The sequence below is a fragment of the Pempheris klunzingeri genome, chromosome 8 (assembly GCF_042242105.1).
Source record: "Pempheris klunzingeri isolate RE-2024b chromosome 8, fPemKlu1.hap1, whole genome shotgun sequence".
NCBI lineage: Eukaryota > Metazoa > Chordata > Actinopteri > Acropomatiformes > Pempheridae > Pempheris > Pempheris klunzingeri.
Window position 1 is genome coordinate 6,054,168 of NC_092019.1, and position 25,556 is coordinate 6,079,723.

At 41.8% G+C, this 25,556-nt stretch overlaps 1 protein-coding gene across 1 annotated transcript in view; it reads right to left on the reverse strand.

The window, feature by feature from the left end:
• The window catches only part of rims2a (regulating synaptic membrane exocytosis 2a), a 133,329-nt gene that overhangs the window by 42,168 nt on the left and 65,605 nt on the right, over positions 1 to 25,556 (reverse strand). Inside the window, exons 8-22 of the mRNA XM_070834694.1 lie at positions 18,230 to 18,441; positions 16,861 to 16,980; positions 15,085 to 15,184; positions 14,802 to 14,925; positions 13,644 to 13,690; positions 13,252 to 13,364; positions 11,971 to 12,018; positions 9,678 to 9,808; positions 9,045 to 9,216; positions 8,604 to 8,757; positions 8,062 to 8,088; positions 6,424 to 6,492; positions 3,759 to 3,897; positions 3,233 to 3,334; positions 716 to 832 (exon numbers count right to left, since the gene is read on the reverse strand). Of these exons, the coding sequence (XP_070690795.1) occupies positions 716 to 832; positions 3,233 to 3,334; positions 3,759 to 3,897; positions 6,424 to 6,492; positions 8,062 to 8,088; positions 8,604 to 8,757; positions 9,045 to 9,216; positions 9,678 to 9,808; positions 11,971 to 12,018; positions 13,252 to 13,364; positions 13,644 to 13,690; positions 14,802 to 14,925; positions 15,085 to 15,184; positions 16,861 to 16,980; positions 18,230 to 18,441 (1,675 nt within the window). The remainder of the gene's footprint in view (positions 1 to 715; positions 833 to 3,232; positions 3,335 to 3,758; positions 3,898 to 6,423; positions 6,493 to 8,061; positions 8,089 to 8,603; positions 8,758 to 9,044; positions 9,217 to 9,677; positions 9,809 to 11,970; positions 12,019 to 13,251; positions 13,365 to 13,643; positions 13,691 to 14,801; positions 14,926 to 15,084; positions 15,185 to 16,860; positions 16,981 to 18,229; positions 18,442 to 25,556) is intronic.

Sequence of the window (25,556 nt, forward strand, 5' to 3'; positions counted from 1 at the left end):
TGACTGAAAGCCAGATGGCAGCTGGCGGAAGATTGAAGACAGAGAAAAGTAGAGTCATTTACAGCGTTTCTTGAAGTCTGGGGAAGGCGGGGGGGGGGGTGTAATGTGAGTTCTTTCTTTTTATTGGTGCATCAGGACACCGACGTGGGTCCTGGGAATGGGTGGGTGTCAGCAGGCCTTTCTTGCATGCTTGGAACGGCCTAACAGCCCACTCTGACCGGGCACGAGAAGCCAAAGGGCAAACACAGAATTTACAAAGCTACTGTGCAGCCCAGAGCAATGCATCAGAGATGCCATTGTGTAGGTAAGCAATAGGTAGCTGCCAATAGCATGTTAAAAAGGACAACACTAAAAATCACACACACCGATCAACACACTGCTGTTGGTATAACGTACATGGGTACATAAACAAGGACATCAACGAGATAACAGTCAGTTGCTGGTCAGCACTTTACTCAACAACCAGTATGCATACAGCTGACATCAGCAACACAAATAGCTCTGAGCCTCAACATACAGAGGCAGTTGTGTGTTATCATTTTACATCAACAACTTCAGAGCTGTGATGACTCTTTAAGACAAACCGATATCAGATAGGATATCATTTTCTGTCATCACACGTACGATCACGGATGAATTAAAGACGGACGACGAACAACTTGAGAAGACCACAAGATGGTGGATGCACAGATGCAGAGGCAGTGCATGTCAATACCTCTCATAGTCATAGTCGGAGGAGTAGGCGCCCTCAGAATAGGCGCGGGCCATCCTAGTGGAACGCAGTAACCTGACTGCTTCCTCTCGGCAGATCGGGTACACGCGATGGTTGCGGCTGGCGAAAAAATATCACAACTGGTCAGCATTTAATTGTTTCTACTAAGAAAGGGAAGCAGCACAAAAAAGAACCTGCAAAGAAAGAAAACTTGGAGTTCCTATCACAGACTTGTACACAGATCTGTTCTCTGTGTGAGCACACACTTGTTCAATTACCCCACATGTCCACAGTGATTACACATAAACTGAGGGTGGATATTCTGTACTATGAGCTGAATGTAATGTAATGTTTGTAGGAGAAACCACCTCTGCTGGACAAAACTTCACAACCATAAAACACTTATCCATTTTCAGTATTGCTATAATCATTCTTTTGGTGAATAATATGAAAAGACAAATGATTTGCTCACTAAGGAATCACCCGTCTTCACGTGGCACACTTTTGGATCAAAATGAGAGAAATGTTTATGTGGGAATGACTGAGATGATGAAAAGAGAGAATAAGCAATGCTGATACTGGATGGATGAAGCGTATGGCCACTGAGTCATTCATTTCCTCAGTATAGTGTACCACGAAAAGGTAATACACATTATGTGCTGTATATATTTGGTCTTTTGCAGAGGAATATACAGACTTTAACACAACACTGATGGCACTGACAATGGCCAAGTAATATGAGGTGTGACCATGTGTGATAGAAAACATGCCATAGTGTCAGTGCCATGTATTCAACACACAAATGAAAAATTTCCTCAAGAGAAGGAAGGGGTTGTGGGTTGTGGGTTGGATTTGGGGGGTGTTGGGTTGGAAAGTGGAAGTGCAGAAATGGGGCTTCATGCATGCTCAGGTAAAAGTCTACCTGGGGTCCTTCTGAGGATCATCAATAGGCTGAGTATGTCTGGTTCGAGGTAGGGTGAGAAAATGGCTGCAACCACATGGAGGGAGGAGAGAAGACAGAGATGGATCTGAGATGGTGCTGAGGAAGAAGCGGAGGAGGAGGGAAGGAGAGAGGAAGAGACAGAGGGAGAGAGAAGGGATTGGAGATAGAAAGAATCATAGGCAGAAAGATGGAGGGTTGAGGAAACCGAAGGAGAGAGAACGAGAGGTTTCTCAAAGAAATAGGATGTAAAGACACAGAAAAAGCTCATAGGAAAGGTTGATGTAACAGTTTTAAAGAGGAAAAACAGGCGAGGGAGATAAGAGAGGCTGAGAAATCGGTTGGTGAGGAGGTGTCTTCCTCAGCTATACCACGCAGACAGATGAAAGTGGTTCACCGAACACATCAGCAGCATTCACCAAGGAAAGAACAGAAACAGCACACCCAAACCTGCTCGTGTCACCTCTACTGAAGGATTAAACAACTTAAGACCATGCACATAAGTCTTCGTCTTCTACGGACAACAATTTAAAGAACATTTCAGAGAGCAGGAAAATACAGTGAAAATGACACAAGTTTGAAACAAAATACCAACCTCACAAAAAGCTGAACAAATTCCACAGGAGACTGTTTAATATTGGTGGTGGTATGGAACAACTCCAAATTCTCCATGACTCATTTCCTGTGTCATTTTCAACTGTTTTCAATAAATAACTGGATGCTGTTAATTAAAGCAGCAGAAATACACTCAAGTGAACACTGTCCCAGACAATTTAGATAAGTGCATTTTCTGCGTCTGACACTGATTTAGGCCAAGCCTCAGAAATATCAAATAAAGTTAATTGGAAGGGGGAAAGTAGCTGTGGCCTGGCAGTGCCAAGCCTATGATTGGACTCTTGGAGCAACATTTTCCAACCCCCACAGAAAATAAGTGCTGATGGAGGATAACTGACCACTTCCCCTTGACCACCTCTTCCATAAAGATAGTGAGATGCATGCAAATACTATACACAGCATTTGCAGCATTGGCTCCAAATGTTTTCTACGAGTGTCTGAAATCGAAAATGGAAAATCGTTGCTGTTAATTATGCCTCTTGTGCAGTGAAGTTTTACCAAAGTCCAGTGTTCATGTAGGATTTTAACTTTTTCGATGAATTTGTGGAGTGACAGCTTCATTTTTTTATTTAAGACTGTTTTTATTTGCTGTGTTCACTTGTGTTCTCTCCTCTTTTGGAGGTCTGGAGTAATACTGTGTGTATGCATGGTCAACAAAGATAAAGCAGCATGAGGGTATAGGGGATCCACTCTACTGTACAGATTATGAACATTTTGATCAATTATGTCCGAGGAATGGAGAAAGTTGCTCTTTAAATGTAGGAATAAGTAAGAAAGAGCACCCACACACAAGGTCAGTTTCCAGAATTGAAAGCAGATGGCATCGTGCAATAGTGTATGCGTGCTTAAACACCTCCCTGCATGTCTACTCATCAGCGTCCACTTGTGCTGTCAGCGTTCATGCATGCCAATGTACGTACATGCATCTACTGCACACAAGTGTACGCTTGAGTGAGTGTGTATACCTGTCAGGTGAGTAGTTATCTTCTGACACACTGTGGTGGTCCACTCTTGTGGTGGAGCTGTACTGAGAAGGCCTAAGGTCAAAGGTGGGGTCCAGACTTCTGCTGTGTAACAGAAGTGGACTGGATCACCTGTCATGTAGTTTACACACCACACACTGCCCCCTGCTGGCCAGGGGGCACATCACCTCATGTTTATGTGAGGCATTCAGAGTAACCACAAGAAATACTGCATCCTCCATTGGGGTGAAGAGGTATTTGGAGGGCAGAACGAGGACAGCAGCACCTGGCACTGCAAGCACATGACTGACTAACTTCCCAGAAACAGCATTTTGTTCAGCTAAGTTACCAAAGCATATATTGTTCTTTTAGAAATTTAGGTATTCTTCTAAAGCTTTTGTCTGTTCATAAAAGCTAACAAAAGGTGTTAAATACATCTATATGAAAAACCACACAAAACAACAGTGTATAACAGAGCATATAGCCAGAGATCAGTGGTCAGCACAGTAGTGGGCTGAGTGTTAGTTACCTGGATGGTGGGGGAACACTGGGAGAGCGCGACCGTGTTCGGTTAATATCAGCCGACCGAGAGCAGTGGTTGGACGACATCACTTGCTCAGGGACAGACAATGTGGAGCTCTGGAAGTCTCTGCCATTTGTCCGGTAGTCTGTCAAGACAAGAAAGGATAAAGAAAGGAAGGAATGAAGCGGTAAGGTTAAGAGGGAGAGGGTGTAGGGATTTTTACAGATGAAAAAATACTGCAGTGGTAAACTCTTTAATTACAGGACAAATACAATGGTTACACTAAATGTTGGTGCTAATTTAATTTTAACACCTTACACACTGTGAATTTCCTGTATTTTTGAGTAAAATAGCTAAATCTGCAACATTTTATAATGAAAAACGATGACCGCTAATCAAGCAGATCCAGTTTAACACCTTGTAATAACTTGAAGGAATCAGACCAAACTTCATAAAACTTATGCTAAATGCCAGTCTGCACAAGCACAGATTTTCTATTTTCATTATGCTGAGTCCATATATTCCAAAAATGAGGACTAGATTTCAATAAAGGTGCAATTCATCTGCTGTGTTAACATTGTGCATTAAACATGAAAATAGCCTTTAAAAAATCAGAAACATTATAATGAATTTTCTGTGCAAGACTGATTAGTCCATTGAACTTGAAAGAGTTCATTAACCGATAATCAGACATTGCTAGCAGCCATGGTTAAGGTCAGTGCTTAGCACTATTAAAGTTGATTGATATTCAATAGAGTGTATAGCACATTAAAATGAGTAAAAGAAAACCCTGAATCCAAAGTTGGAAAAGAAGGAAAGGTGGGAAAAACTGGAGGTAATGATTGAGAAATGTTGACCTTCATAAGACATTTGACTTAGTTATTACGGTGAGATTTTCTTTTTAATGGGAAGTAGCTGTGCATAAGAGACGGAATTAATCTATTATATTCTATAGATTTCAAACTAAATGATCCATCATCAAATCAAATTCTGAAATTCTGAATAGTATATTGTCACATACTGTACTTCTACCATTCTTGTACAGATTTTAATAAGCAAATGCTAAAAATGGGAAGAAATCAAACAATGCATTTGCGTCATTGTGACACATATTAGATTTAACAAGAAGAACATCTGCCATTTCTAAACAGCATCTCCATCACAGAGCCTCCTGCAGCAGAGCAATCAACTTCCATGCAGAGCTAAATGAAATATATTCTTCCTCATGACATGCTGCTTCACGCATGAGTACAGCCTGCCAGTTAAGCACATATAAAGAGGAGAACCTTTACTGACAATTAATAGGGTTTAACAAGAGGAGTGGTGCATTAGTGCAGAAGTTGGGAACAAGACCACAGGAGTGTCAAAGCAAGATGAAATATACTGTGCAAATGTTAAAAATTAGTCTTTCTAAAATTCTATTACATCAAAAGAGTCCAATCACAGGAAATGCACTTTGAAAGACAGGATTACATAAGCAGAGCCTGTGCAGTAATTACTAGTGTGCCAGCTGTACTATATGTACCAAACAATTAGAAACCTGGCAGCATTGTAAAAGAAAATGCACTGGAAAAATGCTTTTTTCCTCATTTGAAAGTGATAGTGTCAGCAGTTTAATTCAAAGACTGCAGGATAAACTGAGATGTGGTGGAGCCTAAATAAAGAGGGGGCTGCTACCGGAGCTGAGCGAAGGGGTATTCCCTTCACTGTGAAGGAGGTGAAGGGGACTGGCATGGTGAGGCAGTGAGGGGCTGATGAGAATGTTAAAGAGGCTGAAGGAGGATTTCCCTCAGCTATGGTATCATCAGCAAGTCCACGCTGATGCTCTTCCCCTCTCTGTCTGTTTGTTACAGTAACTGAATCCTCCCCATGTCTCAAATTCTTCTCCTGTCTTCTTCTCTGTGGCTTGTGTCTGCTGATAACGATGTCAACCATTACCACACGTTAAACTAACAGTGCAGCTGTCTCCATCCTGTGATTTACCAACAGCTTCGCAGTAAACGAAGTTGCACAATTTCTGCGGTCTTCAAGTTAACGAGAAGCATAGGCATGATATTTATTGGAAGAGGGTGGCAAAGAACAGACTGCTTGCCAACAATCTTTTGCATGAGAAAACTTAAATAAGCATCTATTTTTTGCTTCGGCTTTGCTTCCTATTTCAGCATCATTTTCTTCGACACGGATATTTTATGTGGGCAAATTTCAAGTACTTTTCAGTCTTTCTTTCTGCCTTTTTTCTCTGGCTGGTAAGAGCTCTGCTTCTCCTTTTCTGATGTGCAGCGTGGGCGTGCTGCTGGAGCCGCGGTGAGAACAGCAGAACGGCAACTAGCAGTGCAGAGGCAGACTGATTCTCTGTGCTCCCTCACTGTGCTGCTACTGCTGCAGCATTTTAGCCTGGTAATCTTATATATAACTAACTAAGTAAGTAAGCTGTCCAGGCCTAGGAAGCACAGGATGAACAGTGGCATATAGGAGGTTAGCTAAGTTCAAACCCAAAGCAAATGAACGAATAAATGATAAATAAAAAATGATAATATGACCTGGTGAGAACTGTTTGTTACTGAGTGTCTCTTTGCCAATTTCATTTTGAAATTTGATTCACTTCCATACCCATGAATTTATTCACATGCACCAATAAGTCTTGCATATTAATAAAACTTTACTATGTTACCTGTTATTACCCCGACACCATCTTCACAATCGTAGTCTGAGATCTCACTGTCACTTATCCTCTGGGATCCTTTGAGGTAAAGAGAGAGGAAAACAGACGAGAGAAGAAAGGGGGTGCAGGATTGAATGAGGACAGACACAGAGAGACAGAGAGATGGGGGGAGGAGGGAGAAGTCAGTTTCATTCTCTCATTCATTTATTCACCCATTTTTCTGTACTATGCCTCCCTGGTCTGAACGTCTGAACGAAGATTTACTGTTTAAACTGAAGGTTCTAACTGTTCCAATAAGATGGACACCCAATGAATGTACTGTCAGTGTCTAACAAACAGTCCCGCAAGATAGCATCTTGATTAATATACGTGAAAATATACATCAGCTGTGACAAATAATGCTTAATAAAGCATTTGACTGCTCGACTTCAACAAAAACAGCAGATCTCTGTTCGTCTGAACTGTGGCACTTTTAAATGACACATTCAATTATTCAATTTACATGAGAAGGTGGGGGTTGGGAGAAGTGATATGGCTTTACTTTGCTTTTATCTTCCCCAATAGCCTTATCACCCCCCCCCCACCCCCCTCTGTTTAAGGTATGACCCCCAGCCTGCAGCCCCACCCCCACCGCCTTCACCATTCAGTCAACTTAAATCAACTGGACACGTGTGCTTTATCACAAATGACAAGTGCTGCACCCTGGCAGTGCCGCTCCCAACCTCTCATCTTAGTTGGATGGAGACTTTTTACAGCTGTCAGCTTTTTTACCTCATACTAACACAAACACACAGAAAATCATCCTGGTGGGGGAAGCAAGCAAGCCTTAGGTGTCTAGTGGAAGAAGGGGAAGCAGGGAAGTAGTCCTGCATAATACGGACTACGGAGCAATCAGCTAATTTTGAGTTTGGTTAAAGGAAATATGATGCTGAAACATGATATATTATGCATAAAGATAATCAAAGCGCTGTTTGTTTCGTTTCCCTAAGTAAATATACCACCACTGTTTTGGAAGAATAAGAATAGTAAGCAAAGTATCACGCTAGCAACAGAGTCATCTATGGTAACCTATGACGATTTCAAAAACATATTCACATTCAAGACACACAAACACAAGCAAAGCATAATGGGCTGCAAAGTTTGCTGAAAGCATTTTGTGCAGTTTTTGAAAGGGGAAATATTGGCAATGGGGAAAAATCATAAACAATATACATTATGGAGGAAAAGCAAATGGTCAGGATCATAATATGTTGTGTCTGCCAGGCCTGCAAGATAGCCTGGATTTTTTCTAACATCTCTTTAGGATGACGATCAAGTGCAGTTTTGCAGGATATGGTTGTGGGTTGCGGGATGAGATTGTGAGATAGTTCACAGGTGAATACACAGAGAGGGAGGGACCACTGTGTCCTAAATCTCTGTTTCCCTGGAGTGTGCACGTGTCTGATAACCTGAGTGGATTTCAAACGAGTGGCGTTAACATTTACAACCAGCTCCCCACATTGAAATCCACGTAAGGCAGCAGAAACATGCATCCTTCATGGAAAAAGGGTGGAGAATCAGGGCACAAGGATGCATCTTTGAAGAGGACAGGAGAACACTCGGATGCTCCATTGAGGAGCACTGCCTGCAGGTGCAGGGGGCCTTTACCTGAGTTGTATGAATATGAGCCTTTGTCTGTAAAAGCAGAAGTAGTAAGGTTGATGTGACATGGATGACAAAGACAGAATATGCATAACGTACGATGGCTGATAAAAGCCATAGTAAACAGGCAAGCAGGAACAGAAAACCAGTGTTTAAAATGAATTGAAAATTGACAAGGAATATACTAAAACTAATGTGGACTCTTATTCGTAAGTGAGAGCATACATTTGCAAATCATAGTTATTATTAGAGGTCTGAAAATTGGCCATACCGGCTGGATCTACTGTATCAAGAGGCACAGCTTCATCATCCTTTTTACTGAGAGAATTTGGAAACACTGACATCTATCTTGATTTTACCCTGAGTTCAGTTACAGGACCACTACTCAGTGGTGGTCTTGTAACTTTAGTATTTTTTATATGCTAATTAAGGCAACAAAGTCTATGTTGGGAAAGGGTGGACACGCTTACTCTCTTTTTACTGTCAATTTCACAATATTAATTAATAAGAGTAGTGTGACATGTGTCAGTGACAGACAGGTTACGTACTCTGCAGCCGCCGTGTTGGACTCTCTCCATGGAGCTGCCTGCGCTGCGAGTTCGGGGAGGCACGTGGGAGCGGGATGGAGGACACATCGTGGGTTTGTAGCTTGTACCAGTGTGGCTCGTCATCCAGAAGAGCCGTCTCCAGCTCAATAAGGATCTGACAGAGGAAAAAGGATTCAGTAACATCTCTAACTCGGAAATATCCTCACTCCAATGAATGCAAACTAACAGAGTTTTTCTCAATGACACTCTTGCAGATGTGTTTATCATAACAGTTTCCGACAGTATATAAAAACATCTAAGCTCAATGTCCATGTTGGACAAGGAGTGGAGCACCAAAACATTGTTATGGTCAAGAGCTTTATTAAGGGTTTGACCCTGTTAAGAGCATTAACTGAGACACAGTCACTAAGTGTCCTTGATGGGTGGGTTTGCTTTTCTTACCTCTCCTAGGAATTCGCTCTCCTCCTCCCTCACCCTGGCTTGGTCCCACAAAGTGATCTCCAGCATGCGTTCCCGAAACTCCCGCCGGTGCACCGGCGAATACATAAAGGTCTGGTTCCATTTCGGCTCTAAGGATTTCTTTACCGTTTTTGTTCTCCTCTTGCTTTTGTCGCTGGAGGAACAATAATTCAAACTGTTTTTATTTACAACCATGATAGGGAAGAGCCACGAATACAACAGATTAATAACACGACACAGCACAGAGCACATCACCATGGCATGCTGATGATAAGAATGAGATGGTAAAACGAGTGTGCTATCCCCCTGAGAATGTCCACTTCCATTCTCCATCAGTGCATAAGAAACAACTGACTAATGAGATGCAAAACTGCACGAAACGACCAACATGGTAATTAGACACATCCACATCTGTATCCATACAGCCTTTCCTGATGCTAATGGTTAAAAACAATGGCACAATCATCACATCAATATTCCGACAAAACTAATACAGAATCCATTTTCTGAAATATATAGTAGCTAAACTCAACCCACTAATGTCCATTGTCTTTCTGAATGGAGTTAAATGATGCACATGGTAAAGGTGGTAAAGGTAACTGTTTCTACTCTTACCTTCTATCAGGGAGGAAGTAGATTTTGACGTAAGGGTTCCTGGGCCGGCCATCTTCCCTGGGTGGCAGATCTTTGGCGCCCAGGATGGTGACGATTAGCTGATGGCCTACTTTGTCATACCAAAGTTTGACCTGCAAGGACAGAGCAGAGACAGCCCACTGAGAGACTGGTCAGGGCCAACAGGATTTAAAGCACACAGAGGGACTAATGCAGGAGAAGACAATTTCATCAAATAAAGAAATAAAGTTATTACGTGTCCCTTTGTGTCTTAATCTACTGAGACCTATCTCGTTTCAACTGATGTTTTTTGACAACAGCATAGGGTCTTCTCCTGCATTTACCCTTCAGGAAAAAGGAGAGAAGATGTCTACCTGCTAAGATGATGTCAGATCACATGCTTGGCAGCCCAATTTATCAAAGCCCAAGTGCTCATTAAAAACATGGTCTGATTGTGTCAGTGTTGATACGGCATAATATTATTTTAGTCTCTGTGGTTAAAGAGACCCTCCTTTAAAGGAAACATGTGTTTTTGTAAATATGTATGTATAAGTATCATTGTGATGTTATGTAAGGTGTTTTAAAAATGTATGCATTTATGTTCAGCATTAAAAATTTCCCCTGTAGGTTTGAATAAAGTTTACTGAATGGAACTGAATGCAATTGGTCCAAATGTCATTTCGACTAAAATGAACTGAAGTGAAATGCTAAAGGCAACATGCTCTAAAATTAACGGTGTGATTTGTTGAAATGATACCGTCTGCCAGGGTTGATGTTGTCTCTAGTAATGTTCTCTCAGATATTCAATGGGCACTGATATGGAGAAATCAATCATGCTGTTGCAAGAGGAATTGACGATAGTTCACACTAAAAGGGAAGTATGGACTCCAAAAGAAGACACTTAGAAGAAGAAAAAACTCCAACTGAGGCCTTAAAGAGTAGATGAAATGAGAAATAAGACTTCTAAGCTCTTGTCCATACTTCGTTAAAAATATGATTATGGAAAGGGTCTGCACCATTTCAGACTACCAGCTACACATGCAGCAACGCATTCAAGACAAGTCCATAGATTTCATGTTGGCAAAACAGACAGCAGAGGGCTTATGGGAAAACAAATTGTACCATATAACCTCATGTAGCCCTCAAAAATATAAGATATTGCAAAATATGACAACAATGTCCTGTCTTTGGTGTAACGTCTCTGACAAGATTCACCTTGGAAATGTAATTATTATGTAAAGTAATTATTACGTGTGGTAATACATGTTTCCATCTAAGAATTTTTTAACTGAAACATACAAGCTTTTCCAAGAGTACACACAAGAACACACACACGCACACAAACTTATTTTAGCTTCATTTTAACTTCAACAAATGTGTTTGGACCCCTATAAATTTGAAAACCCCCAGTAGTCCTTGCAGGTATCTGCACGCTCGATTATGCATATACCAATACTCTAGCATCAGATCCATATAAAGTTGGTTGAAGGTACTCTTAAGCAAAACATACTGACACAGTGTAAGTGAGATAAGCGTCTAAATTCTAAGCGAGTGTTAACTGTCAATGTAACTGAATCACACAAAGTGATCCTACTGAGTGTCACTGAACAAAAACCACAAAGATGACAGATTAAAAGAGGCTCTCGGTGCGAAAACAAAACATTGAAGGCTTTGCTCATGTTGAAGTTTATTATTGGGAGGTACAATTTGCTTATAAGTTAAGTCTCATCTGGAAGGGAAGATGCAATTTGGTTTCCAACACAGGACGGTGAACTTGGTATCTTTTCACTGCAACATGAAACTGCAGACCCATCAACCACAGAGGAGTTATCCCGTAGATGTGTGTCAGGTTGGAGTAGTAGGAGTTATTGAGGCCTGGGTTCATGTCACACTGAAGCAGAAAATAACCCAAGTCCTTTGTCCTAAAAAAGCTCAGGGAGACACCGTCCTGCATTGCCAAAGATTCATAAAACATGATACATTGTACACAATTACTGGTGTCAAATCAGGCAATGGAAGAGTGTCTCTTGAAAATGTGTTCAGATTAGTTGGCATGCACTACCTAGGAATAATGATGTGAATGGGTTAAATGAGTAATAAGAACTCCTGTCATAACAATGATACCAAGAAATCAAATTGAAGAAAATGACACAATGCACTACACTGAGAGGGAAACTTGAAGCTGCCATTTCCCTGGAAATGCATTTTCCAAAGTATGGAAACAGAAAAAAGGCCAGTCAACAGTCAATGAGCAAAGACCAAATAGAGATTGTGCCCTTCAGACAGGGCCCATTACCTGGACCCTAGGGGCAAAAGGCGTTGTTCTTCTACTAAGGCTTTGGCTCTGGATAAGCAAAATTAAACAGCAAAAAAAAGAAAAGAAAAGAAAATGCAATAAAACCAAAACCCCACAAAACAACAACAAAAACTCACAATACACTCTAAAACACAACAACAGAAGTTTGTAGTTTCAGATGGAAGATTTAGGTCAGTGGGTTCATTCTTATTTTACATTCATCTTTCACTTATATCTTTGCGTCTCTCTGTTTTTTTGGTGATTGCTTGTCCCTGAGCTTCTCTGCTCTGTTCTGCACGGGCCCTTTGAAATGATCAGTGCCTCACAATTATATCTCTCTTTCTACTCTGGACCCTTTCTCCTCTGCTTCAAAGCTTGCGTCACAGTGACGTTAAACCCTGTTTATCCCCAAACACAATATACAGACTGCTCCAAAAATATCATACTGACAGTTCTTTACTGTGCAGAATTAGTCATCAGACACTGCAGGTCTTACAAGGTTTAGTCAATGAACCAAACTGTTTCAGTCATCAGATGTTTTTGAATTCCAAGGCCAGCTGCTGCAAAGAACTGCAGAACATAAGAAGCATCTAGGCGAGATTTGAGGTTTGCAGAATCCAGTGTGTGATTTTAACAGGTTGGCACAGTTCTACAGGTGTCAGTGTGAGTCAAATTACTCAAATTACAGTTCATTACAGCGGTTGGAATCAGCCATTTTCCTGAAATAGCACATCACCAAAAGCTACTGTAAACTTTATACTTTAAAATAGTTCAATCTTAAAATCATCAGGCTTGGTGGTGGTATCAGCCTTCAAACCCAATGTCAGGCAACTATTTCCCCCAAACATTATGAGAAAAATGCGTCCTGGAGGTGTTACTCAGATGCTGAAGCTATTTCCCCTGTGGATCCTAAATTTGAGAGTTGATTTATCTCTTGCTTTAATGCAACCTTTTACCAATTTACCCCAAGAGGGTTTTTATACTAGATAATGGACAACACACACAGTAACCTGATCTACAGTCCTGTGCTGGGTTGGTGGAAGGCCAGCTGAACAGGCAGAGTGAGAAACACTGTGTCTTGTAGCCCAATGGTTTGGACCAGAATTCAAATTTATATTTTGAGTTGCACAATAAATGCACAATGTGAATAGCATATTCCAGAATATCTAGTCATGTGGACTAGATATTCTAGTTTAGTTATACATTTTCAACAGAAATCTAACAATGCAGTCCCTCCTTGGAACTTATATGTAGTCTGTATGCCATGCTAAGGTCACTCACTGAGAGCTGTCCTGACAGGTACTGGGGGGCGTCCCTCAGCATGCTGGGACTCATGGGGGACGTGACGGAGATGGATGGGCGATCCATCTTCTGAGACTCAAAAGAACTCGAACCTGACAGTGGACAGACGATACAGTCAGATTATTTAAGTAGTAATGTTGGTTTTAGTAACATGAGGAGATACAGTGAGAGAGGAGGGAAGTAGTAAGGAAGATAAAAAGATATAGACAAGAAGAGAGGCAAAAAGATGGCAAGAAAGTGCTACATGAGAAAGACAGAAATACAGAGAGGCAGACTGACAGAAGCAACTCTCAGAGATGGTTAGTTCACTTGATGTTTCTAGGCTGATTAATGGGATAATGAAATAGGCTGCAAAACCAGACGAGACTCACTTGATTCCAGTTGTGCATGTGTGCTGTCTGGTATCCTTGGAATATCTCTGAAAAAGAAAAAGAGCGTGAGTGTGTGAGACAGGAGAGAGGGAGGGGATGGAAAGGATCAATTTGAGCTAATGCTGACTGCACTGTGCTTTAATGACCGTAAGCACCGCATTAGTCTTCATTCACCCAGCAGCTCCCTCAGCAGCACAAAGCAGGTCAGATATAGAAATTGACAAAGCAAAGGTGCCGCTGTTTTTCCCCACTATTAACCCTTTCAAAAACAATCGGAGAAGAGAGTACAAGCCAGGCGGCAGGCTTCTGTTTGCTTCGGTCCCATACCAGGCCTGAGCCGACAGAGGAAGGGAGGAACAGATGTCAAATAAACAAGCCAGCGCCACTCATTCACAAACACAGTCAATGAGAAAACGAGCTATATTCCCTCTTGGATTTCCTTTTTCAAGTCTCCATATTAAAAAGAATTCAATTCAAAGTGACTCTGAGTAATGCAGGCAGTGACGTGGCATGAATGAGCCTACAGACATAAGAACTATAATTGCTTTATAGCGAAATTGTGATTTAATCACAATCTTTATGTGTAATTCCTGCTTCCATTGGTCTTAGTTTGGGACATATATGTGGTTCATTAATGTCTGTGTTCTGATTCACAGAATCACATCTGAAGCTATTTTGAAAATTCCTGAAAAAGCCACACATTTGATTGCACAGCTGTTCAATTAATGTTAAAAAGCTTTTTTGAAAAAATACAATTTCAACCTGTGTATGTTGGCCTAGCACTAGCTACTTGGCAAAAGAATAACATTTAATTTGATTAATAAATTCAACCTCTCCTACTGATTATTTCTTTTTCAGGGTCACCAGAGCTTGGAAGCTATCCCAGTATTCACTTGGTAAGAGGCAGGTAGACACGTTGGACAGGACCGTGTCTTGACTTGTTACTGATTAAAACAAAAAAAAAAATTAAACTATAATTTAACAAAAGCAATAATTCACTCTGTGTTGTTAACACAAATTTAAACCTCTAATTAAATTCCTCTTGTGTCAAACACCACAGTTACTGTCATCCAGTCTCCCTCACCGCTCAATAACATCCGACCCCAATTGTCCCGGGAAGAGTGTGGTGTGTTTGAGACAGTGAGTGCGAACTCTCACCCTATAGGCCGTGAGACCACCAGCTCCACCTGTGGCTCAGGCTTCGATTCTAGAATGATATTGTAAACTTCTTTAAATGTGGCTCCTTGTAAAAGCTTCCCATTCCACTCCAGCACCTGGTCACCTGCAAACACACCAGAGGTACTGAATGTCACATGGTACGGCTCCATGTTGTCACAGTGTAGAAAATACACATTATTATCATGCACCTTTAGAGCATGAATACTCCTCTGTCCATGCAATAGTTTCTATATAACAGTGTGTGTGTGTGTGTTTATGATACCTGGTCTGAGGTGTCCGACAGTGTCTGCTAGACTTCCTTTCCTCACTTTAGTGATAAAAGCACAAAGTCTACCAGATTCTGTCATCTTGCCTCCCACCACCTGTAGAAGCAAAGAGGGGACTGGATTAGCACTGAAATACATGTGAAAGCTAGACTTGAGCTGTCAGTGTTGCTATAACCACAGCCTTAATGTGCCATTTAACTCTTTATTACAAAAGTTGCAGAAGAGGATTCTTTTCCCTTCAAAGTATCCTGTTGATGTCATGACTTTAGATTTTGCCTGCAAGGTATGAGTCCTTAATAAAAGCATTACAAGGAGAGGGTCAATGGTAAAAGTGCATCTCTGTTTTTTACTAAATGTCCAGGGCGACACTTTCTTCCCCAGGGACACACTCTGGTGCTGCTCTGTGGTCCTGTAACAGCGCAGGCCCGTGGGCTAGAGCTGTACTGTACAGTCCTGAGCTGCTGTACTCCACTCCGCTCAGCTTACATGGGCATCATACAAATAAAAATCCCTCTTAATGGCAGCTGAATGCCAACATACAAAGGAGCTTAGGGAAGTCTGCTAAATGAAATGGCTTTATGTAACAGGCAGGAGCCAGAGAAGGAGGCTTGCAGAGGAAAAGAGAGAGAGATGGACAGTGAGGGCGAGGCTGGCAGGCTGACTGATGGACTGACTGCCTGGATGCCGAGCTGGATGGCTGCTGCTGAGCGGACAGAAACGCACAGAGGCACTGAGCAGACACAAACATGCCATTTCAGGAGGCTCATTCAATCAGTAATGATTTTTCCCCATCTTGACGCTCTCTGTTCTCTCTCCTCGTGGCCCTCCATGCTCCTCTGGACTTTGGCTGCTCAGCTGTTTTACCAGTGTGCACCACCTACAGATTTACGCAACAGTGACAAGGGAAAGGGATACCAAAGCATCTACCAAAAGAGAAAATCTTTTATATGCTTTGGGCAATGTAGTGACTCCACAACAATGACAAACTGACAAAAAGGTTTACATGATGTGAAGCTAGAATGTGACCTATACAAGTAGGCTATACAGCACTGAAATCATAAGAGAACTAAAAACAGCAAGCATAGTACTTGGGGGATTGTGATGATATTATTCAATACATAAAACTGCAATAACAGTGTGATACAATATGACCTTGTAATATATACATAGATATATATATATATATAGTAATATTTCAATTGCCAAATCTGGGCATTGACAACGCTGACAGGTTCTGCACTGACTTGTTTCCTCTGAACTGCTAAATGGAGTTCATTAAAGTACTTCAGTGTGAGTGAGTTCAGAAAATTATACAGCTCAATATCAAACGCATTTCATTAATATTCATCAGGAACATAATCAAGTCTTTAATGAATATTAATACTGAGTAGCACTATGATGTAATCGATAATTGGAAGCCAAAGAGAAAAATCAGCCTCACACAAAAACAAGTACACAAAACAATAGAATTCCTACCCGAAAAGTTATTATATACTGTGTGTCTATAAATGTTCATATGAGTCAAATGTTCCCAGAATTCCTGGGTATGATGTTGCTATCACCTGAAGTCTATTGCCAACATATTTTGGGCCCTGTATACTAGATGTGTGTATCCTAACATGTTATTTTGGAATGATGACGCTACCACAGGAAGCTTGCTGGTGCAGTGCCCCAGTTTGAAATGTTCATTGTATTGATGTTTGTTTGCATTATACCTTTACACACACACACACACACACACAGACAGGTAGACGGAGTCATTATAGACTCACCTTTAGACCAAGCAGAGCTCCTGAGTCTCGAGGCACACTTCCATCTTTCATGCGCTTGTTGAGCAAAATACGTCCTATTAGACGATCCCCATCTTTGGACGTCTGCCACGTCACCGGGTGCTACAAGGTCAGAGTAACAACACACCTTTTGTTTAACAACTCATCCACTTGAATTTGATTACTTCAGACCAAAGAAGACAACTCTCAATAGCGAAAAGGGGGCATGGGGGGAAAGTATTTATTCACTCAGGGAAGAAAGTTCACACAAACTCCGTTGACTCGACAAGACTGGTTATTTTTTTCGGCTCAATTATTTACATTCTGAGATGAATGAAATATTAAATTACTACATTAATAATGGACAAAACTACTGATGAAAAATAACACCCTCTGTAACACAGTAGTGTTAGGTGTTATTTCCAGAGCTTGTGTGAACCTGCCAGTGTGAGGGTGGAGTGAGCTTCATGCAGCGCCCCATGCAGAGTAAAGCAAGCAGCCCCAACACTCCTCCTCAAACCAGCCCTTCAAACTGGAGCAGGAAGACCAGAGCGTCACTCCGGTGCTTCACAACACACAAACATACAACCACCATCAAGTGGAGTAGTGAGGGGAAAGCAGACAGTGAAAAGGGGGGGGAAAAGGTCAAGATACAAGAACAAATGATAGTGGACCATGAGGTGCCAGTTTAAAGATCCATAGGGATGAAAAACAGACAGCACAGAATAAAGCCATGAGAGACAGATAGGGTGAAATCACAGACGCGCAGTGGAAGGGAAAAAAGAGAAACATTTTGATTTTTTTGTGCAAAACAAATCCAGTCTTCCCTGTTTTGTGTGCTTACAGTCATTTAAGCTTTGCTATAGAAGTGAGTGGAAAGTTGGGCAGGGGGCGGGTTCTGTCTGGACTGGGTGCTGTGGGGTAGGGCAGCAGAGTGAGAGGAACGGGCCTGAGTAAAGGTGTCCAACTGCACTAAACAGGACCGCAGCAGAGCAAGAACACAACATACGGAGGAGAACGAGCATGCAACTAGGAGAGACCCACATTCCTGTGTGCCATGACAAAACAGAGAGGTTGTGTGTCAATGCTCTTCTTCAACAACTACTGTAAGATGTGTAGTTTCTGTTTGGGGAGCAAAACAGCAAGTACAAGTAGCAAGCAAAGAGGGTGCCCCCAAAAGACTTTTTTTTTAGCAACACCAAGCAAGGTGGAGCCAAAAGTAACCGAAAAGAGAAATCAATTAAACAACGTCAAATAAAATCCAAAAAACAAACATCTCACCTATTTACACTTAGTGACAGAGAGCAAACAAAGACTGGATGGGTAGGTCATAAATAATAATAACAAAATGCAGGCTAGATTGTCTCAGTACCTTCTCACTATGGCTATGCTCCTCGTTTAGGGTAGTGCTACTGCACGTATCAACTCCCGAGTCTTTAACCTGCGGTTCACACCATGCCAAGTCCTCTTCAAATGAGTGTCCCCCAAAGCGCACCATTTTCTTTTGCCTCTCAGATAAGGTGTGTGTCGGCTCGGACATAAATGCCTGCTCAATAGTTTTTCTTTTTCCCCTTTGACTGTCCCCTACAGGTGTGGGATAAAACAGAAAGAAAAACAGAAAAACAACATGCAAAGGTGTAAATAAAACGAAGGAAACATGAAATGACAAAAGACTCTGGGAGACGGGGGGGATGGGGGAGGAGAGAGACAGAGAGAGGGAGAGAGAGATGGGGGTTAAGGGGCGGGGGGAGGGGGGGGGTCAAGGCAGGGCTCCACATGTCTCACCAAAGACATTGGGGAGGCCTCGCTGCTATGCCAAGACGCATGGTCCCACCAATGGCCATCCAAATCTCCTGTAAGGTGAGGGGAAAGGGCACACATACACGAGAGAGGACAGCAAGAGGGACCGGTGAGGACACCACAACGTACAGACATTAACACACACACACACACGCACACACACACACACACACACACATAATACACAGCACGGAACAAGACAGCGAACCATTCATTTATGCGCACACACACACACAATCTCTCGCATACTGCTCAAACTCAAAAGGTGATCATCATGTGCAACTCTAAGACCTCTGTGGAGAAAGAAAGATGCAGCTCAGGTAATAAAAGGATCGATGACGATTAGTCCACCTCAACACTGCAGAGTCAGAGAAGGACACAAGCCTGCTTTCTCAGCCACCACACCCTCAGTTTTGACATATATGTCATATATTCTTTCCTCCTTATTTCCTCGTCTTTCCTGCAGGACAATCCCCACAGTCATGCTTACACATTAAAGATACCGACAACATGCAAACTCATCACAGACAGGACGAGGAATCAAATTCTCTTAATACTGTTCCAATTATAGGTAGAATACTGAATTAATTCTGTGACATTTTTGAGACTTTTCCAACTTCTGCTGTCAGTTCACATTGATTTGAATGACAGTGGGTTTATTTTATTATGAGACGTACTCTATATTTTTACACTACCTAGGAATATTGCTTTGAAAGAAACTGTTCTTCCCTTTCAGGACATCTTGTTAATTCATTATTTAAAATTCTTATAAGTCTCGCTGTTCACAACAAATATTATGTTACTATGGACGTGGAGTGAGGGAAAGAAATAGGTTTATGGGAGCTCTACTACTAATGCCACTTTCAAATGATACTGGCGATCAATCATCGTCTTCTTAATACTTTCTGGGTTTCTTGCTGTGTTTTTTCTTCTCACAGTAGATGTAGGTCACCCTGCCTGAAAGCTACATAACATAAATCAACCTATAGGGTAAAAGGGCAGAGGCACCTTTTCACACAGCAAAGCCCCTATGTTCAATAAATGTGATCATTATTAGTATTAATCAGACAGTAATATTTGTCCAAAGATAAGGCTAATATTGCATCTACTGTTCACTCTTCTCTTCACTAAAACACCTTTCTCCTTTTATTATCACCTTAATTTCCAGAGAGAGGGACGCTACCTGCAAGTTCAAATCAGCAGACAACTCGCATTTTGTTCAAACAAAATTAGCATGCTGCTATCTTATCCCGCAGTAGCTGCATCTGGAGGAGGGAGCAGGGCGGATCTCTAATGTGTTTAACTGGGGATTCAGATTGCAGTGCCACACAGCCTTAACTGACCTCAATCTAAAGTGCACAAGGGAGAGCTTTTAAAGATGAGCCTCTGATTACAACTTCTGTAGTAGCACCAGTGGACACACAGCCTGGAAAAATATAGGTTGGGAAGTGGCTATACAATATTGATATTTGAGGATTCTGTGATGTTTTTTGAAAACTTTTTTTGATTTTCTCATATAACCCTAACTCTTGCCAGAGAATGTGACACTTCCATCAGAACAAACAACTCTTAACACACTGTGCACACAGCTATGTATGCAAAACCAACATTGCCATTCTATAGGATTTGCCCTGTTTTCCCATGTGGATGCACAGAGCTGAGAGAAAAATATTGAATCTTAACCTCGTACTATGATTCCCAATAGAAAGCAGTATGGAGGTAAAAAAAAAAAAAAAGACACAGAGAAATCATATAAGTTGTCAGAGAGATTCTGCTGTCGACCCACTGAGAAATGGGTCATTTCTGTGTCCTGTAGCATAGCTCTGCATTTTACATTACATTATGAAGAGGCAATGGGCATTTAAACGTTCACTATCAAGTCATTTTAGAATTTAGTAATAAAGTGAATTAAGAAATTGTCCAAATTAAATTGCCCTTATTAAAGCATATAAAGGATGGTCATTTAAACAATAGAGAAATCCTATTTGGTGCTGCCAGGCATTCAGCATATCCTGGGCTTCCACTTGTACATGTGCAGCTGTTGATATACTCGTGTGCTTGCATGACTGTATGCAGCTGTATTGAACCTTAGGGCTGCAGGCACAGGTAAGGTCAAATGAAAAAACTGCTCTTGTGCAACCCCTGGGCCATATACATCACATTCCCCACACTTCACTTCCCTTGCAACGGGCTGTAAGACCTAATGGATCTATACAGGACAGGCCCCCTTCAGGCATTATCTGGCTGAGGAGTCAATCTCAGGGAAATCAGGCAAGTCTGATGGAAAGGCATAAAAATAGACTGCATATGCTTCTGGATGTAGAGGAGGAGGCCGTGGGGAGCTGGAGCATACAGGGGTAAAGAGGAAGTGATTTTCAATAAAGAAAAAAGAAGCTGCTCATAGGAAAAATGCTGTAAAGATAGTGCCGCTGTGAATAAATATAGCCACATCTTACGCTCTTCTAACAATATGACAATATATACACAACTAATGCAGAAATAAAGCACCTAAAATACACAACAAAGATCTGTTTTCAAAGCATAATTCAGGTTTACTACTACTTCAGTCTCATATTCACAGGCTCGTCCATTGTTACTCAATCTATAATGACGACTAAAATAACTGCCGATACAGGTTCTTTTTTTTTTTTACAATCTGACTACAGGACAACTAAATCAAATTAAATATTAAGTTAAAAAAAGTGAACACCCCTTAAATGTTATATATAATCCCTCATTGCACTGGCATGCCCATTTGGAGCAATGTGGGGTCAGTGTCTTAGTCAAGGACAGGACGAGGAACAGATTGAGCCACCGACCCTGTGATTAATAGATCACCTTCCTCCTGAGCCACAGCTTGCCCTATCTGATTTCGTTTTGTTCCCATATCTCAGCAATTAATTTGGTGAATGCACTGTGATTATTGGTGATATTGATTTAGCATGTTTTTAGTAGTCTCGTTTATTTAGTATCATTATTCCTGTAATATAGTTCCACACGTTGTGCACTTCAATTTTTTTACAAAAGAACAAAAATGTTGTACACCTTTGGGTTGATAGCCCACTTTCAGATTTACTGCCCTTTGTTATTTTGGTTGTGTTCCAACACAATGGTTAATATTAATATCCATATCAGCACCACACAGAGTTTATGCTCTCCAATAACATCTCCACACTTACAATTTTCGTCATCTTATGAGTTCTGCCTATGATGCAAGGTCAGTCTGAGACAAACGGACAAACTTTCCTCCTTCCCTCACCTATAACTATCCATCCATCAGTGCAGGCGAGTGCTAAAACTCCTTATTGTACACAGTTATGCACTGTGATAAAACATTATGGATGTCCCCAGACAGGCTTTGCCCTCTGCGGCCCTCTAACCAACAGCTGACAACAGTGATTACCCTCTTTGCCTCACAGCTGCTATTCTGTCGGGAGCATAAACACCAGAGCCCCGTTCAGCGTGGTAGACACTCTCATTGAACAAGTCACTTGCCTAATGTGGCCATGATAGTCTAAACAGCTTAAGGCCTGCATTTATGATCAAGGAGAGGAAGAAACATATCATGTAAATCACCTCATGTTGAGACTGTGAGAGGCTCGCAATGGTCTATTTTGGAACTATACATAGACTAAATGCTATAGATAGTCTGAAGGTTGTATCAGTCACGGTGTCACCTCCACCTCAGCCTGCTCTCCCTCCCGCTAGACTCCCCCACTTGTCCCAGGCCCGTCTCCAGCCCACCCTCGATGTGTGTCAAAAACAATCAGAGTGGGCACCAGCGTGGAGGTACATACAGCCTTTCCCCTTTCTTTCTCCAAAGCTTTATTACCAGCGGCACGCCACAATTGGGCACTGATCCCGAGCGAGGCACTGTGTGGTTTTTCAGGGAGCAGGAAACTCATCATGGCCATAAATTGTGAGCATCAGCAGTCTGCGCCCAGCCCTGCCGTTTTGCCCCGGCTCCAGAGCCCCACAAAGTGCTGATTCAGGGCGAAGGCAGAGCGCAGGCAGTGGCGGAGTTCACCACCAGCAGGCTCTCCATCACTTTGACAGCTCAATAAAAACCAGTGTAAACTATTAATTGGATCATTAATTATTGATGCTGTTTTTACTACAATTCAAGGGGCGAGAGCAGAAAAGAGGCAGGGGTGAAACAGTCTGTATGTTTAAACATAGTCACCATGCTAGAAAGGTGATACAGTGTCAGTGTTAAACCTCCTGGTGGAGGCATGGACTTGTTTTCTAAAACAAAAGGCACAACTAGCTTCTCCTGTTAAGCAAAAACACAGTAACATTAGCCATTAAAGTATAAAAGGTTAAATGAATACATATACTTTTCTAATATCCAGCTTGAGACCACAGACTACCAACCCAACAGACTTAGTAAAATACAAAAACTGATCCCAAAAGCCATTAATGAGGATGTAACTTAGGCTGTCACGACACAATGTCCACCTCTCTGCTGTAGTTAGCCAGCCAGCCTCTCCTTTTCTGTCCGTTCGGCACTACTATGAGACTGCATGTCAGGTGAATCAATAAAGAAGAAAACACAGGGAGAGGACCATCACGATAAATCAGACTCCAGCGCTCGCAGGCATGAGCCAGGCCCATTACAGCTGGCACACCCTCCCTCCTCCAGACTCCTCCTCCCCCTTGGTCTCCCTCGTTTCTCATCCCATCAAGCCCTCCTCTTTCCTCAGCGCCTCCCCTTGGGGTATTGGAGATTTGAGAGCACGACATGCACCCTGCTTGGCCTGCTGTTACACACCCATCCCCTGGCCCAGTCAAGCTGAGTGCACAAATCCCAAGACGCTGACGGGCCACATATGGCCAAAAGGTGCTTTCTGCCCTCTTTTTCATCTCCCTCTCACTCTGGCCTCACATGCAATTACAGTTGATGTTCTTTGCCTAGCTGCTCTGCTTTTTTTTCTGTTTCTTTTTTTCATGGTGAGAGTAAGCGTTCTTTACGGTAGATAATCAAAGAGTGGTTGGTTTGCATGTTGTACTGTAGTACACGCAGGGAGATTCCTTGCTTGGGTCAGCTTTTTAGACTGAGAAGTGGGTGTAAATCATGATCGGTGTCATGATCGTGCTAAATGTGTTTGTAAACTCATTCACTGATTTTTTCTTCAGTGTTGCTATCATATTTCAGAGTATTGATGATTGTATTATATAAGGTTTTTATTGATTATATTAATACACTCCAGAATGTCGCATGTCCAAATCTGGGGCCTGGAGTTTGGATCCCCTCTCTGCTGTCTGTTACATGATTAAGTCTACTTTGACAGGGTGCAAACAAGGACTCTGCTTTAAAAGAAATGGTTCAGTGGATTTTTCTGAATCCATCAGACTCCCTGTATGCATTACATCACAGCAGCCTTAATTGTGTCATGAATTAATGAAACTGCTAATTACACCTAACTTAAGACCAAGGTCAGCTCTTAAAAATCAGCTGTCCAAGTATGTTTTGTGGCTAGCATGAAAAAAACTATACTTATTCTGGTCAACAGTACATCTCTGTCCTTTGTTTTTCATCTCTCTCCTACATGGGCTGACCTGTGGAGGAGGCAGACAGAAACAACACAAACAACACAAACTCTGACCCTTAAAACAGCCTGCTTTTCTCCCTATTTTAGTTCCACGGCTACCTGGAAACCTGGAAACTCCCACATCAATAATGTACCGCTGGTGCCGGGCTGCTTCCTTCAGTGAGGAGAACAGTTACATAACAGAGCAGACCAGCTGAATTCCTCCCCTCTCCTCTAGTTTAAACATTTCGAGCATGTGGCAGGTGCTTTGGTCTAGTGCTACTGACAAAACCAAACTGTACAACTGTACTTTGCTCCTTTCTATCTTTTATTTCTCCATTTGTCGATTGCGCCTCCTCCTTTCTTTGTTTTCAGTGCTTTTAACAATTCTAAGCGAAAGGCCTCCATAATTACAGGTTTGACAAAAAAATCAATTTGCAATTACGACTACTGTCAACCAGGTGGAGCAGTCAAGAAGCTAACAGCCTAAACAATTGCTTCTGATGTTGATTTTATGCAAAGTGGCATTTAATTCAGTCGCTCTGACTGTTTGCTTGCCAGTGCGTGTTTATAGACTAGGACAAGTGCGCTTGTGTCTCCAAGCAGGTAGGACATTTGCCATGAGCGATCTGATGTCCATTTCTATTTTCCTGTTGTAGTTGAACAGCAGGGCCGGCCAGGCTGAGCCGATACCTAGCAAAACACTTCAGTCAGGTACACTATAGTAAACTGGATCCACTGCAGGAAAGAATAAATCACAGTGTTATTTTAATGTTTAAACAGTCTTTAGATACTGACGTAATAAAAGTGGTGGTGATCATTTGAAAAATGAACAGGAGAACATACCGTGAAAACCCCTAAAACTACTGTTCTATATTTGGGTGAATAAACCCAGAGCAGAGACATGACATGTCTCAGTTTTTGACGATCAGTTTTTGCTCCCGTCCCCAACGGACCAAACAATAATCCTATTGCCACATTACAGGACTGACATCATTAGCATGATATTGGCGGTAGCCAAGATGTCAAGGCAGAATACTGCAGGAAAACATATCATAACCTTCTGCTCTTTTATTACCTTTTTGCTAATAACATCCATCCATTCATAAGCAGCGGGAAAAACTACCCAATAAAATACACTAGATTTGTTATTAAGACACCTCACCTTGTTTCACTAGACACCCACACCCCAGCCCTCTCCCTGCCTCCCTCTGTCTGACAGTTATGCAACACTGTCCATTAGAACACACTGATCATGTGAAACAGCTTTGCTAGGACCTGGCAAAGTGTGTCATAAGATGAACAACCACAAAAGGAGCAGTAGCTTTACATTCATTCAAATGGCAGCCACACACATGAACACCGACA